The sequence below is a fragment of the Cibotium barometz genome, chromosome 14 (genome assembly GCF_041138505.1).
Source record: "Cibotium barometz isolate CiBa-2024 chromosome 14, ASM4113850v1, whole genome shotgun sequence".
Classification (NCBI taxonomy): Eukaryota; Viridiplantae; Streptophyta; class Polypodiopsida; order Cyatheales; family Cibotiaceae; genus Cibotium; species Cibotium barometz.
The window spans coordinates 46844377-46857972 of NC_141059.1; the positions used below are offsets into that span (position 1 = coordinate 46844377).

General features: G+C 42.0%; 2 protein-coding genes across 7 annotated transcripts in view; both read right to left on the reverse strand.

The window, feature by feature from the left end:
• LOC147632100 (protein TIC 22, chloroplastic-like) overlaps nucleotides 1-4188 on the reverse strand; it is a 36928-nt gene extending 32740 nt beyond the window's left edge. The window contains exons 1-2 of one of the 6 annotated variants that reach the window (XM_086808685.1): nucleotides 4083-4188; nucleotides 3384-3931 (exon numbers count right to left, since the gene is read on the reverse strand). In XM_086808685.1, the coding sequence (XP_086664811.1) occupies nucleotides 3384-3929 (546 nt within the window). In that variant the 5' untranslated portion in view covers nucleotides 3930-3931; nucleotides 4083-4188. Of the gene's footprint in view, nucleotides 1-3383; nucleotides 4031-4082 lie in introns of those variants that run through there. The other 5 variants (XM_086808688.1, XM_086808687.1, XM_086808686.1 and 2 more) reach the window with 5 other exon arrangements.
• A 2107-nt stretch (nucleotides 4189-6295) lies between these two features.
• Nucleotides 6296-9929, reverse strand: LOC147632101 (uncharacterized). The gene is made up of 4 exons (XM_086808683.1): nucleotides 8169-9929; nucleotides 7690-8035; nucleotides 7428-7589; nucleotides 6296-7332 (listed from the first exon to the last, which is right to left on the reverse strand). The coding sequence occupies exons 1-2, from the start codon at nucleotides 9689-9691 to the stop codon at nucleotides 7903-7905; spliced, it is 1656 nt and encodes a 551-aa protein (XP_086664809.1). The 5' UTR covers nucleotides 9692-9929; the 3' UTR covers nucleotides 6296-7332; nucleotides 7428-7589; nucleotides 7690-7902.
• Between the last annotated feature and the right edge of the window lie 3667 nt (nucleotides 9930-13596).

The window sequence follows — 13596 nt, forward strand, 5'->3', positions numbered from 1 at the left end:
TATCCTCCAACGGGTGATGTGAGAGTGCCAGACTCATTTCTCAGGAATGAAGACCAAGACAGTGTTCAGAGTCAGGGCAGGAATGGATTGGGGACTAGATGGAACAGATGCATAGATCTTATTCAGAGACAGAGTGGTTTTGGAGACCGGGCCGGGTTTTCAGAGAAAAGGGTTGCCAGGGATGGATGGATGATAGAGGGACTCCGGGATTTGAATGAGATGATGACAGTCATCCAAGAATAGGTTGGAATACCGTCATCAAGTTTAGCAGAGGGGGATGTCATGTGCATAAAATGACATGGACATTCTCAGATGCTGATCCAAAAGAAGCAGCCAGAAAAAAAAGTATAAGAACTAGAACTTGGAGCACAGAGTGCTATTGGCAGTGTGGACTTGGAAGAGATGGAAGGCTTGGAGAAGATGGTGCTGTCGGCTGCTTACAGAAGTGGGTAGCTAGACCAAACAGAGGCGACTGGACCAGTTCAAGAGGCGCTGCGTTTATTGACTAAAAGCCAAAACTACTGGCCGCCGACTGCTGGTCGGCCAGTTCTTCAAGAAGTCCAAAGGCCTATATAAGGCATAGGGTGCTCATTGTGTTGTTCATTCATTCCTTTAAGGGATGGGTCATAGTTTGGGACTGTTTTAGTAATGTTCACCTTTTCAAGAAGACAACCAAGGGCTGTAGATTTGTAGGTACCTTTTTGTACCATCAGAATATACTGAATTTCCAGCATATCTCTGTCTCTCTACTCTATCTTCATGTCTGCATTTTGCATCAACATGTTTCCAATAGTGTTTAGAGCTGAAAGAAGACCCCCAAAGCTTCCGCATGTTACAGAATTGTTCATTCACTCCACTAGGGAGTGGGTCCTTAATGTAGGACTGTTTTGGGTGATTACACCTTTTCACGAAGGCAGCCCATGGCTATAGATTTACGGTACCTTTTTGTACCATATGAATATACTGAATTTCCAGCTCTCTCTCTCTCTCTCTCTCTACTCTCCCTTCTGTCTACGTTTTTGCATCAGCATGTTCTAAGTGGTGTTTAGGGTTGAAAGAAGACTCCCAGAGCTTCCGCGTGTTACATGGTCCTAGGCAAACACCTTCACCACTTGAGTTATCACCTCATTGGCAAGTACGTGACAGTTTTTAAAAACATTTTGGGCCAAAAAAAAAACCTAGGCTAGCCGTCATCGCCGATTTTAGTCGACTTATGCAAAGTGCGAACATAGCCATTCCTCTCATTGATACAGACATTGCAGCGAGAGATGATGATGCGGTACCAACCACTACAGTCACCGCCATTGCAAAGCTAGAGCTAAGAGTATGGTAGCGAAGGAAACATGTTGACAGATGGAGCTCTCATTTTGGTAACTGTGTTGTTGTTGAATGTTCAAAATAAATTGTTTTTCTATTCATTTTTCTGTATATATATCTACACTATATAGTATATTTTTTATGTTTTTACGGACCTTACATATTTAAAGTACCTCAAAATCTCAACCCGTACCTGAATGTGTGACTTACCGTACCTTACCGTACCTTTCCACCTTGACATTGACCCTAAACCTAGATGGTGCACAGAAACTTGTCCCTTGGAATAGGGCTCACAACATGCTCTTGGCCCATCAAAAAAGGGGACTTACTATCCTAGAAGTTGCAAAAATGTCCACGTGGCACCCTAGGACAATGGCGCACGTGATAAAGTATCCTCCCTCTGCCTCCAAGTAGAGACTGGGAGAGCTGAGAACATCCCACTAGAGGAGCAAAGTATGCACCATAGGGGAGGTAGAGGACGAGTCCCACTATATGTTCAGATGTCCAGCATATTATGAGATACAGGGGAGATTTCACTGCCCCTTCCGAGAGGGGTTCGTGTCACTAGCACGGGTGATGCAGTATGAGGACCAGAGATGTCTGACGATGTACTTGATAGAGCTCATACGACATAGGGACGGAGTATTGAGACGTTGCCCAAAGATCCAACACTAATTTCTTCATAGCACAAGCATCCACATCAACCACCCACGCCGACAGCGCCACATCAACATCAGCTCATACCAGCACAAGGGCCACATTCGCATCCTAGAGGAGTCCTAGGTGGGCAGGTCTACTCCATCTTACATGCGATGCGCCCCCAACCCAGAGCACCAAGGATCTCCACCATAGAGACACACCCATGATATTCTCCGGCAACATGACATGCCCTCACCATAGTAAAATCTGCCATCAGGTGGCCTTAGAGTCAGGTTTCAGTTTTCAGTTTTTTAAGTTTTCCATGGCACTGTATACCCATGGTATCATTGTACCATTCATGGTCTCATAGGCCCCTCGGGTCTTTTGTAGACATTAAGGTATCTTTCGTTCTTTCTTTCTTTCTACTTGATGGAGACCTGCAGACATAGAAACCTACGACGAGAGCCAAGCCCACGTCTAGGTCACCTCAAAACCACCCATCACAAGCTTCTTCCGGGTGACACAAGGGCAGCACCAGGAATCGACCTCAAGGGCCACTCGAGCTTGAAACCCTCCCAGGAGGAGCAAACGACATACGCAACCAGTAGTCGCACCATCACGACTCCCAAGAATCACCCTGGACAAAGCCCATCAGTTGTTGCAGAGTGCCAATCGCCCATGGCCCTCTGGGCGAGGCAAGGACCTCTATGCAGCAACGAGATTCTACACAAACACAAGGATGCCCCTGACCCTCCCTCCCCTCTCCTGGGAAAACAGTGGATATAGCAAGCCTCTTTGAGGTCCTAGATTCACCCATCTTGGACATTTTGGATGCATGTTGATGACGTCTACCTACTACTATATGTCATTTTAATCGTGATGTACTTGTACTCATATGGTTATCATTGCATAGGTAGCTTTCCATTTCAGTTTTCCATGAATGAGCATTCTCATGGATTCATTTGTAAAACTTTTTTGGTCTCATAGACCAACTACATCTTTCAAAGACATTAATATTACTTTCTTTCTCTCTCTCTCTCTCTCTCTCTCTCTCTCTCTCTCTCAACAATATATACAGCCAAAGCAACATGCAAGCAATCAAAATTTCTTAGCAGGACGAGTTTGAAATTCCTCAAATGCGACCATGGGCATGTAGCCTGGTAATAAAGGAGGGTTTTGCCTCCCAATGTAAGAACCTGGGTTCAATACCCACCAACCTTTACCCATCGAACTCATTATAACTAAATAACAAAACTATAATAAGACCCTCAAACATAAGTCATTGCACTAGAAAGAGAGAAGCACCGCATAGAATTTACATTGTAAAGAGAGGCATAAGAACTCTAAAAAGACAAGCAAAGCAGCTCCAAGGAACGATTAATTATTATTAAGCTGTTATGTTGTTTTTTTAGATTAAGAAAGAATACCTGTTGAAGGAGGGCCTCGGCATCGCTGCGTCGGAAGCAGAAGATGCCCAGGGATTTCTGGTTGCTGGAGTCAGAGACAAGCACAAACTCGCTGGAATTGTTGCAGACAGCATAGACAGGGATGCCATCCAGCTTCTGCGAAATTTCTTCACTGCTGAGGGCAACATCAAATAGGTGCTTGCCTTCCCTTCCAAGGTTCATATTACTGCTGGACAAGCAGGCATACAAAGGCCTTTCCTGGCTGCCTTTTATTTGTAATGATAGTAGCTTTGTGAGATCCAAAGCATGATGCAGCTGCTTGCCTGCACTGGCAATGATGGTGCCACGTTGCTGCAACCGAGAAGAAGGCCATTGTGATAAGCTTGCCCATAGTGGATTTTCCAGTATGTGTCTTGCAGCAGCCCTGCACTTGTCCACCTGCTGCTTCCAGGATTCAATAACCTCCCCTGCAAGCCTTCCTGCCTCGAAGCGTTGCAGCATTCTAAGGTCTGGACCCGAGTCCATATTATGAAAGAAACCTTGCTTATATTTATGGCCATTATACATGCCTGCAAAATGAAATGGAATTTGTCAAATGATTTCTTTATTATCAAGGTTCAACAACCAAAAGTCTCATGTATTTATGAGCGTGTGTGACAGAGAGAATCTTGTTAGTGTGAGTGTGCTCTATTTTGTAAGGTGCCCTATATGCGGAATAACCTGTGTGTGACGGTTAATGTTGTCAGTGTGAGTGTGCTCTATTTTGTAAGGTGCCCTATATAAGGAGTAACCAGTACTCCTTATATAGGAGGGCACCTTACAAAATAGAACAGATCCGTCACTCACAACGGCTACTCTTCATATATGGCACCTAGGGCACCTTACAAAATAGAACAGATCCGTCACTCACAACGGCTACTCTTCATATAGGGCACCTTACAAAATAGAGCACATCTTTCACCTACCATAGTGACAACACGAGGGTGGAGCATCAAGCAAATTTTTTTCTACTAAAATAGATTTCATCCATTACCACCCATGACAACACGAAGATGGAGCATAAGCAAATGCTTTTTCAACACCTCCCCTCAATGTTTTCCCATAGGCCTTCCAAAGTCTACACACTTTGTTTTCTAATCTAGGTATCTCAAACCCAGGTGGTTGCACCACATAAACCTCCTCCTTGAGATGACCATTCAAAAATGTTGAGTTCACATCCATTTGCATTACCGGCCACTTATTATGAGTGGCCAAGGCTAGTATTGTGTACGAAGTCAATCTGGCTATGGGGGTGAATGTCTTAGTCGAATCCTTCGATCTGTGAAAAACCCTTCGCCACCATGAGCATTATAGAGTTAGGTTGTGAACCCATCTATTGTCATCTTGGTAATAGTGATGCATTGGTGACCATGCTTTATAGGTACCTAGATTACTTTGACCATGGTTATCTTATGTGTGGGTGGACCTTGGGCAGATACTCAGGTAAGTGCAATTCCTACTTATGGTTGATTCATAGACGCACCTACTTGCATACTCTCATTCTTCTCTTGAGACCATCTCTCCTCTTTTATGCTTCCTCAAGCGTCTCCCAAAGCAAATCGATTTTGTAATGCTTTAGAGGAAGCTTCAAGTGTGTGGGTAGGCAATGTAGCTACATCCACTTAAAACGCTTCTCTCTTCATTCCTTATCTTCCATCCATCTAGGTGCCAAGGCAAGCCCTCCTTAATGTCTAGAAAATAGAGGAACTTTTCAAGGACTTCCTCACTTTTTACTTGAATACCTTATTGTATATCAACTTTGCCTTGCCATCCTCCTTTTCCTTTCTTTTCCTCTTGTAATCATCCTTACAATCACCAGAGAGTTAGTGAATAGAACAAGAAATGATCTACAATTATATGTTAGTTTATGATTAGAGAAATATAATAAGTAGCTACCTCTGACATTGTAGTGGCCAATTAAATAGTTAAGGTAATAGTTGAGAGTTGATTTTAAGTTATAAATAATTCCATAAGAAATAAAAGTTATAAATAGTTAAGGTAATAGTTGAGAGTTGATTTTAAGTTATAAATAATTCCATAAGAAATAAAATTTACCTTCCTCACTTTCTACTTGCATGTTTGCATGTTATGTTATGCATATCATCTCTTAAAACAAACTTGTCATCCTCTTTTTCTTTATTTCCTCCTTAAAGCCTCCTTAGAGTCTATAGTGATTAGGACTTAAGATGATCTATACAACAAGTTAAATTTTTATTTTTTTTAAGGGGAGAAGGGGGTGGGGGGGTGTGTTCAAATAGCATTTACATCCAACATTATTATAGTGTCCAATCAAAGAGATCAATAAAGATCCAAGGGTTGAATTTGAGCTATGGAATAATTCCATTAGAAAGGCTTCCCTCACTTTCTACTTGCATGCCTTGTAGTGCATATCGCCTCTCTAATAAACCTTATCATCTTTCTTTCTTTCTTTATTTTCCTTATGTAAGTGAATCACCTTATAGTTACTACTTAGAGAACATGATATAATCTATGATTACATGTTAAATTTATGAAGGGAAAAATATAATCTACCTTTGGTATCTAGGCTACGTTGTAGCGCAATTTATGAACTCCCTCCACTCTACAATGTAGCTAGACTACATCGTAGCACAATTTGTGAACTCTCTCCACTCTCTTTGTACTCACTCACTTCTCCATCCAACTGGTCAGGATGCCATTTACTACATGATGTTATCTGGAGTCCCATAGAGAGCATTATACACAAGAAATCCATAATGTATTATCCTCATGCCAATGGTCATGTATTATAGAAGTTCTTGAAGAAAATGAAAATTGAACTAACTAGGATCAGAAGTTGTACTCTGCACTTTAGGCTTTCCGGGTTGCTTATAAGGTGGCAACTGGACATACTTCTTTTTTGTTGGTGTATGGTTTAGAGCAAGGTTGATGTGTACGTACTGTACGTAATGTACGGTACGTATTTGTACGTTGTTCCGTACAGATAAAATTTTTGTGTACGTAAAAATACGTACCATTGTAAAAAATATCAATCTATATGGCATTTCATATCAAAATAAACATAAAAAGATCCAAATACATTTTAAATTGTGAGAGAGACCTACAAGACAATCTAATAAGGTCTTTGCTAATACGCATTTGATTAGTAATCACAAAACCCTTGCCGCATGTTGTAAAACTTGTTACTTCAGAAATCAAACATCAGATACCAAAACCATTTTTCAATCAGATGACAGAGATCAATCTTCAATCACCAATCACCACTCTTAGAAGTTAGCTCTATATAAACTGATGAATCAGTGTTCACAGTGCACACAACAAAAGTCTCGACTCTCATCCATGTCAAAAGGCTGCAAATGCATCAAGATTCAAAACAAACTGAATACAATGCACATACTACATAGCAAGCTGCAACACTACATCATAGAAATGTCCTCAAAAGGCCCATAAGGGCTAGTCCAGTGTCTAGACTCCACAATGAAACATGATCTAAGAGTCAAAACTCCTCATCAGATGATGATGATGACGATGCACCAGAAGAGAGCAAGTCCCCATCTGTCAAGACATTGCCCTCGTCGTCATACTCAGGCTCTGCCATCACGGGCACATGTGATGATGTGAAAGATGTATCATGAGATCCATGTGCTACATCATCATCTCCTGGCTCACTCTGAGTATGAATGAGAGTGACAGCCTCATTCGCCCGAGTCCGCTGCGTACGAACAGGCAGCTTCCCCCGACGAATGCTCCTCCGTCTAGCGCTCTCTGAATCTGCAGCCTCCTCACGCAAAGGTATCGCCAAAGCCCGTGCGCGTGACCTTGTGACACGACGATCGATGCTCTCCAACTCTCTATGAAGGAGTCATATAATATCTGCCTGCTCGTCTCTGACACGCTGCTCCACGTCGCCCTCAGTAGAGGTCGGCACCATCTTCACATGGGTCGGATCTGCCTGTGGAAAAGCAAAATCCGACAAGTCAGAACCATAAGAAATGACTTATATTGAAATGTGTCAAAAGACGTACGACAGTTAAAACTTAAATATACCTGCTTGGGTGCCCCCAAAGCATGATAATCTCGCACGAGCTTCATGTTAGCTCGGCAATACACTAATCGCTCCAGCTGAGCGGTACTAAGTCGATTGCGGATCTTCGTGTGAACCAAGGAGTAGGCACTCCAATTGCGCTCACAAGCACCAGCAGAACAATCCTACGATCACGAATCACGATACGATTTTGGAGTCAAGACTCAAAACCCTTAATGAATCAAACTTTAAAGATGGATGCAATTGTGAAAGAGTCAAGAGTACCTGCGAGAGGATTTGGAGAGCAAGATGAGTCAGCTTTGGAAGACCTTGTCTTCCATAGCTCTGCCACCACGTGAGAGGAAATTTCGTCGCCTCCTCTCTCAAAACCACCGCTCTAGCAAAGGATGGTCCTAGATTGTTCATAAAACTCACCATCTCTGCATCAACCTCAAGTTGCTCATCCTCGTCGTACATTATGTTGATGTACTGGTCTTTCTACGTGAGCAGAGTGCTCTCACTAAACAGCTCTGGCTTCTTGTAGAAGGGATGAAGCAATGCAGCCATCCCATGAATGGGACGGCTCATAAATGTCCATCGCCGCTCTACAATAGCCAGGATGTCACCACGGCTACAAATTGACAAGCCAACATTCCAACAGTCATTATATAATATAACTTTAAACATATTGTTCATTGTTGCAATGTGCATATTATTTAATATTAATATAATCAACCAAGAACAATATCCAAGTGTACACTCACTGAGACTCTGTCAATGTCGTACAGGTGGCAATATGGCGCTTCATCTCCATGAAGAGATGATAGACCAATCCAAGAGTAGAGCCCTCCATATCTGTGATTCGGAGGAGGACATGGATAGGCTGCAATGCCACCGTCAAGCTCTGTACCTCTGTCCAAAAGGCCTCGTCAAGCACTTTCCGCTGAATGTATCTAGTGGCCTCTGTCTGTGCATGGTGCATAAACCTCCATTTCGGGTCCACCACAGTCTGTAGTAGTGGGTCCCGCAATCTAAAAAGCCTCTGCAAGACCAAGAACATATAAGAAAACCTGGTCTTCGAGGGTCGCACCATATCAAGTGCACTATGGCTCCTGAAGATGGCCAAAGCCTGATGTTTTTTTCGGAAAAATGTAGTAATCTTCATGGCATCTGCAACATTAGGTTGCACCCATGGCAACTTTCCAATATCCTCCATCAGCAGGTCCAAGCAATGTGCAACACAAGGAGTCCAAGCAATGCGAGGAAACTCTGCCTCGACCAATTCACCCATACGCTTGCAATTTGAAGCATTGTCTGTCACCACTTGGACCACATTCTCTGGCCCAACATCCAAAATTGCCTGTCTGATGTGGTGATAAATAAACTCAGCACTGATGGATTCTCCTGCCTTTCCTGCATCCACAGCCCGCAAGAAGTATGTGCCAAGACATGAGGACACCAAAATATTGATAATGTGTCGTCTACGCATATCACTCCAGCCATCAGATATGATGGTGCACCCAAAAGACTGCCATCCTGCCTTGACAGGTACCAATGCCTTGTCTATCAAGGCTTTCTGCTCTTCAAGCATCGTGGTACGCATTTTGTTATACTCCACCCCGGACCACGAGTCTGTGTGGCCAACCTCTGCTATGGCCCTCACCATTCTCTTCCATTGATCAGTCCTCAGTACATTGAAGGAGATGTTGCACTCCACAAGAGTGCTTGCAATCTCCATCTCTGCCACTTTTTGTCTCTCTTTCACCCATGAAAGAGATGACACACGTGAAGGCAAAGTACTCTGTCTCAGCACATGTGCATCATCATCCTCATCACCCTCCTGCATGACATGGGCCCTCTTTCTGCCCCCTGTAGACTGGCTATCTTGTGTGGAAGAATCACCCATCTCCCCCACAAGCGCATCATGAAGTGCATCTTGAGTGTGCTGGCTGCCCCTTACCTTCTTTGAACCCTTTGCTGTTGATGAATTCTCAGCAATGAGCTTGTCTCTGATATCCTGCGGCACCTGCTTGCACCCACCACAATTGCCGGTGGTGCCAATACCTGTCAAGTGTATCACGACACGAGAAATTGTGCTCGTGAGCTCGAAGTTGCAATACTTGCACTGCCATCTACGCGTGCCAAAACCAGCTTGGGTCGGCGTATTAATAACACGGATGACATTCGTGTGCTCTTGCCAGTAGGGGTTGCATGGCTTCGGCATATTGGATCCTGGAAGCTCTGTGACACAAACAAAGAGAGAGAGAGAGCTTAGAGCAGAGTACATACTCCAAAGGAAGAAAGAGAGAGAGAGAGAGAGGGAGAGCGTAGAGCATACTCCAAAGGAGGAAAGAGAGAGAGAGAGAGAGAGAGAGGGAGAGGGACCCCGGACTCGGGAGGGAGTGAGAGAGAGACGAGATTAATCATGTAGACAGTAGTACATTGGCAGAGAGAGAGAGAGAGAGAGAGAGAGAGAGAGAGAGAGAGTACAGTACGAGATGCATCATGTGGGACATAGGCCATGAGCGAGAGAGCGTGTGAATTACCTGTGCACAGTGTGCAGACTGCAGAGACGGAGCGAAACAGAGCGCTGGGCGAAACAGGCGAAAATCCAAAACAAGGCCAAAATCGCACGGTGAAGGTCAAAAAGGGGTTTTTTAAAAAAATAAACGTACGGATGGATCCGTACGCGTACGGATCCGTACAGTACGTTCCGTACGGTACGGATCGATCTGTACGTACGTACGGATGCAACCTTGGTTTAGAGGTTGTGTTGCCCATGGTTTGGAGGTAGTGCTATCCATGGAGTTTGTCATTCCAAGTTTTAGATTGGCAGTTACTATCCGACTTTCTCCAAAGGGATCCATGACTCAACATCTAGAACAACTATGAACGCTGGAGAGAAGCGACTCTGAAGTGCCTGGATTATTGATGTTATCCAATGACATCGTGAGAAGTTTTTTATGGGACAAAAATACCAAATTTTAAAATACTTGATATGGGCAACCCAGTGTTATTGTTTATTAATTCTAGAATGGGTCCACGCCTCAGAAAACTATTGGGGGGATAGGGCCATCTTGGCTATACATAAAGTTTAGAACAACGGGCACATTTGAATCGACAACATTAGATGGTGTGAAGGTGCCTAAGCCAATGAATGGTTTTAGATTAAAGCCTTATTTGGCAAGCTTCTCATTTAAATCACCTTTGTAAGCACCCTTGTATTCTATTTTTATTACATCATGCCACACCACGTCATATGTGTGCCTTGGGTTGTGCACATATCCCTTTATGCATCATTGTTTATTATAGTATGATATTTTCATAAATATTTTGGTTGTTTATCATCTCTAATTGTGCTACTCTTCAATTTCAAAATTATGATTTAGCACATAAAGCCTAGTTGCCCATTATTATATCTTTCCTTCGGGTTTGTTTCATTCACAAATTTTCATTTTGTGCTTTCATTCTCTGCTTTCTTGAGCTTATTGCTTACTTACTTTCATACTTTCTATCTCTTTATTCACTCACATTTTTTATTTCCTTTTCCAAAAATGGTGAAATTTGAGACCCTCAAAATAGCGTTGGATTTCAACATACAACGGAGTTTGGCTCGAGAAGGTGGGTCTATTGCAGTTTGCTTCACTTCCATGGTATCCCGAACACCATAGAGCAAATCGCCCATTGAGGTGCAAAAGAATGGAGTTATCATCATGACATCAACTTAGGGAGATTTCAGCTTAAGCCCTGAGTATGTATCAAAAGTCTTCCATCTATCTCTAGATGGGGCAACAAATATTCATTTTACCACACGAGTAGGAAATGGAGTAGTTCTTCAATTCAAAAGGAGTGGCTAAGGAGTACGAGGTAACTAGCCATGAAAATTCTTACAATAGGATCCATTTCAAGTTTTGATTAAAATGATAATGTTGACACACAAGACCACTTATATGTCAAAGAATGCATTGAGAATGTATCTATATGCTACCATTTTATTTAATCAGATGCATAGAGAGTTTAAGAATGTGTCAACCCCAGCTCTGGGAGGAAGATAAAGATTGGGGCATATATGTTTTTGCTACTTTCAAGGTAACATGCCTATCTAGAAAGCCACAATTCTATAAAAAGATGAAGAAGGGGCAAGAAATAGTCTCTCTCTAGTAGTAGACAATAACAAAAAAGACCCCAAAACATTAAGTCTTTGTATTACCAACAACAAGAGCTAGCACATTAGGATAGAGCAAAGGTAGAGCTGGAACAAGTGCCAACACTCTAAAACAACGTTGCCACCTTGGAAAGTCATGAGGCAGGCCTTGAGGGAAGCTCTCTAGCAAGATGTTGTGTAGTCTAATACAGATAAAGATAGAATACAAGAAGAAATCCTAGACTTCCAATAGAAATTTACATGTGTTGAACTCAAATGCTAACGTGTGCTCACATAACACTTATTTACCATGAATCAGCATGAAGCTACAGTTAATGCAAATAGTGTAAAATGCAAAGCTGGATTAATACACTTTATTTTAATAGATGATCTGGAGGTATATGTGATATGATCTATGGAAATGGGAGACCTATAAGGCTCCTCCCCTAATGATGATGCAAGATCTCTATGCTAGAGACATATAGAATTTTCGACTATTAATAAGTCTAGAGTATAGGCCAGATGCACTTGCTCACATAACACTTATTTACCACCATGAATCAGCATGAAGCTACAGTTAATGCAAATAGTGTAAAATGCAAAGCTGGATTAATACACTTTATTTTAATAGATGATCTGGAGGTATATGTGATATGATCTATGGAAATGGGAGACCTATGAGGCTCCTCCCCAAATGATGATGCAAGATCTCTATGCTAGAGACATATAGCATTTTTTCGACTATTAATAGGTCTAGAGTATAGGCCAGATGCACTTGCCTTGTAGAAACTAGATGATACATCTGAAAATGTGTGGATCCGAAGGAGTAGGAGGATCTAGAGACATCATTACCAATGCAGTAGCAGTAGCTACCCAGCATAGCACTGAATCTGATCCAAACTCGAGCCTTACACCTAATCAATAGCAGGAGGCACAATCAACAACATGACAAAGGCAAACAAGTTGTTGTAAATTATAATGAGCTGATAGCAAAATGTAAAAGAGGAATTATTGTGATCCGAGTGTAGGCCAAAGCATTTCAACATAATACTCAATTGCTATGAATGATGAATTGAAATTGGCGAATCAAGAGTTGAAAAAGAATAACGCATGATTGCAAGATCAGCAAACACAAGATCCAACAAAGAAGAAATCAACCGGATCTAAAGGACTTCACTTAGTTTTAAAGTTGGATGAATATGAGCAGAAGATTCAAGACCTACATGTTTCATATAGAGCAGGCCAATGTGTTTAATAAAGAGGTGAGGATTTTGAAGGAGCATGCAACTACATATAGGAATTTTGTTAAGGTGCTAGTGAGGGAGCTAAAAAAGTGTTGTGATTTTATTCAACATGTAGCATAATCATTAATTTCCATTCTGCTCTTACCATCACCTACCTATTTCTCCTCAGACCTCCATCTCACTAGATGAAGCTTTAACCTACACAACATCATGGTGATTGTTACCTAACTACATGGTTAGAGTGAAGATTTGAATCAACAAGTGAAGATTAAAGATCCAGGTGTGTGTACAACATCATGGTGATTGTTACCTGACTACATAGTCATAGTGAAGATCCAAATCAACAAGTGAAGATTAAAGATCCAAAGTTGGTAGTTCCGGAGTGGAAGAATTTTTTTGATTATTTATTTTCATTTTGTCCAAACCTCTCTCCCAAATATCAAGCTTTATCCCACATGTGCGTGGACAACACCGTGGTGCTATTAACTGACTACACGGATAGAGCGAAGACCCGGATCGACAAATGAAGATTGCAGATCCAGAGTCGTCATTTCTAGAAGAATGGAAATAAAATTATGATTACTTATTTTAGTAGATTGATTCATATGGAATTTTACATACATTAGATCATGTGCTTGATGTAGCTTTCGAACATCCACTAGATAAATCAAGATTAGGATTTCTGGAAGGAAGAATATGTAGACTCCTAGCAATACATATGTGATATATTGAAGGAGGAGTTCATGGTTCCACACCCTATCCTTGAATTTAATGATGATGTAATTAAGAAGGGGATGAAGCTTC

Bases quoted from the DNA above. Each gene is read 5' to 3' on its own strand.
- LOC147632101 (XM_086808683.1), bottom strand. From the start codon at position 9,691: ATGTACTCTGCTCTAAGCTCTCTCTCTCTCTTTGTTTGTGTCACAGAG. The intron at 8,036-8,168 runs GTGAGTGTACAC...GTCAATTTGTAG, and splicing joins ACGACATTGACAGAGTCTCA to CCGTGGTGACATCCTGGCTA.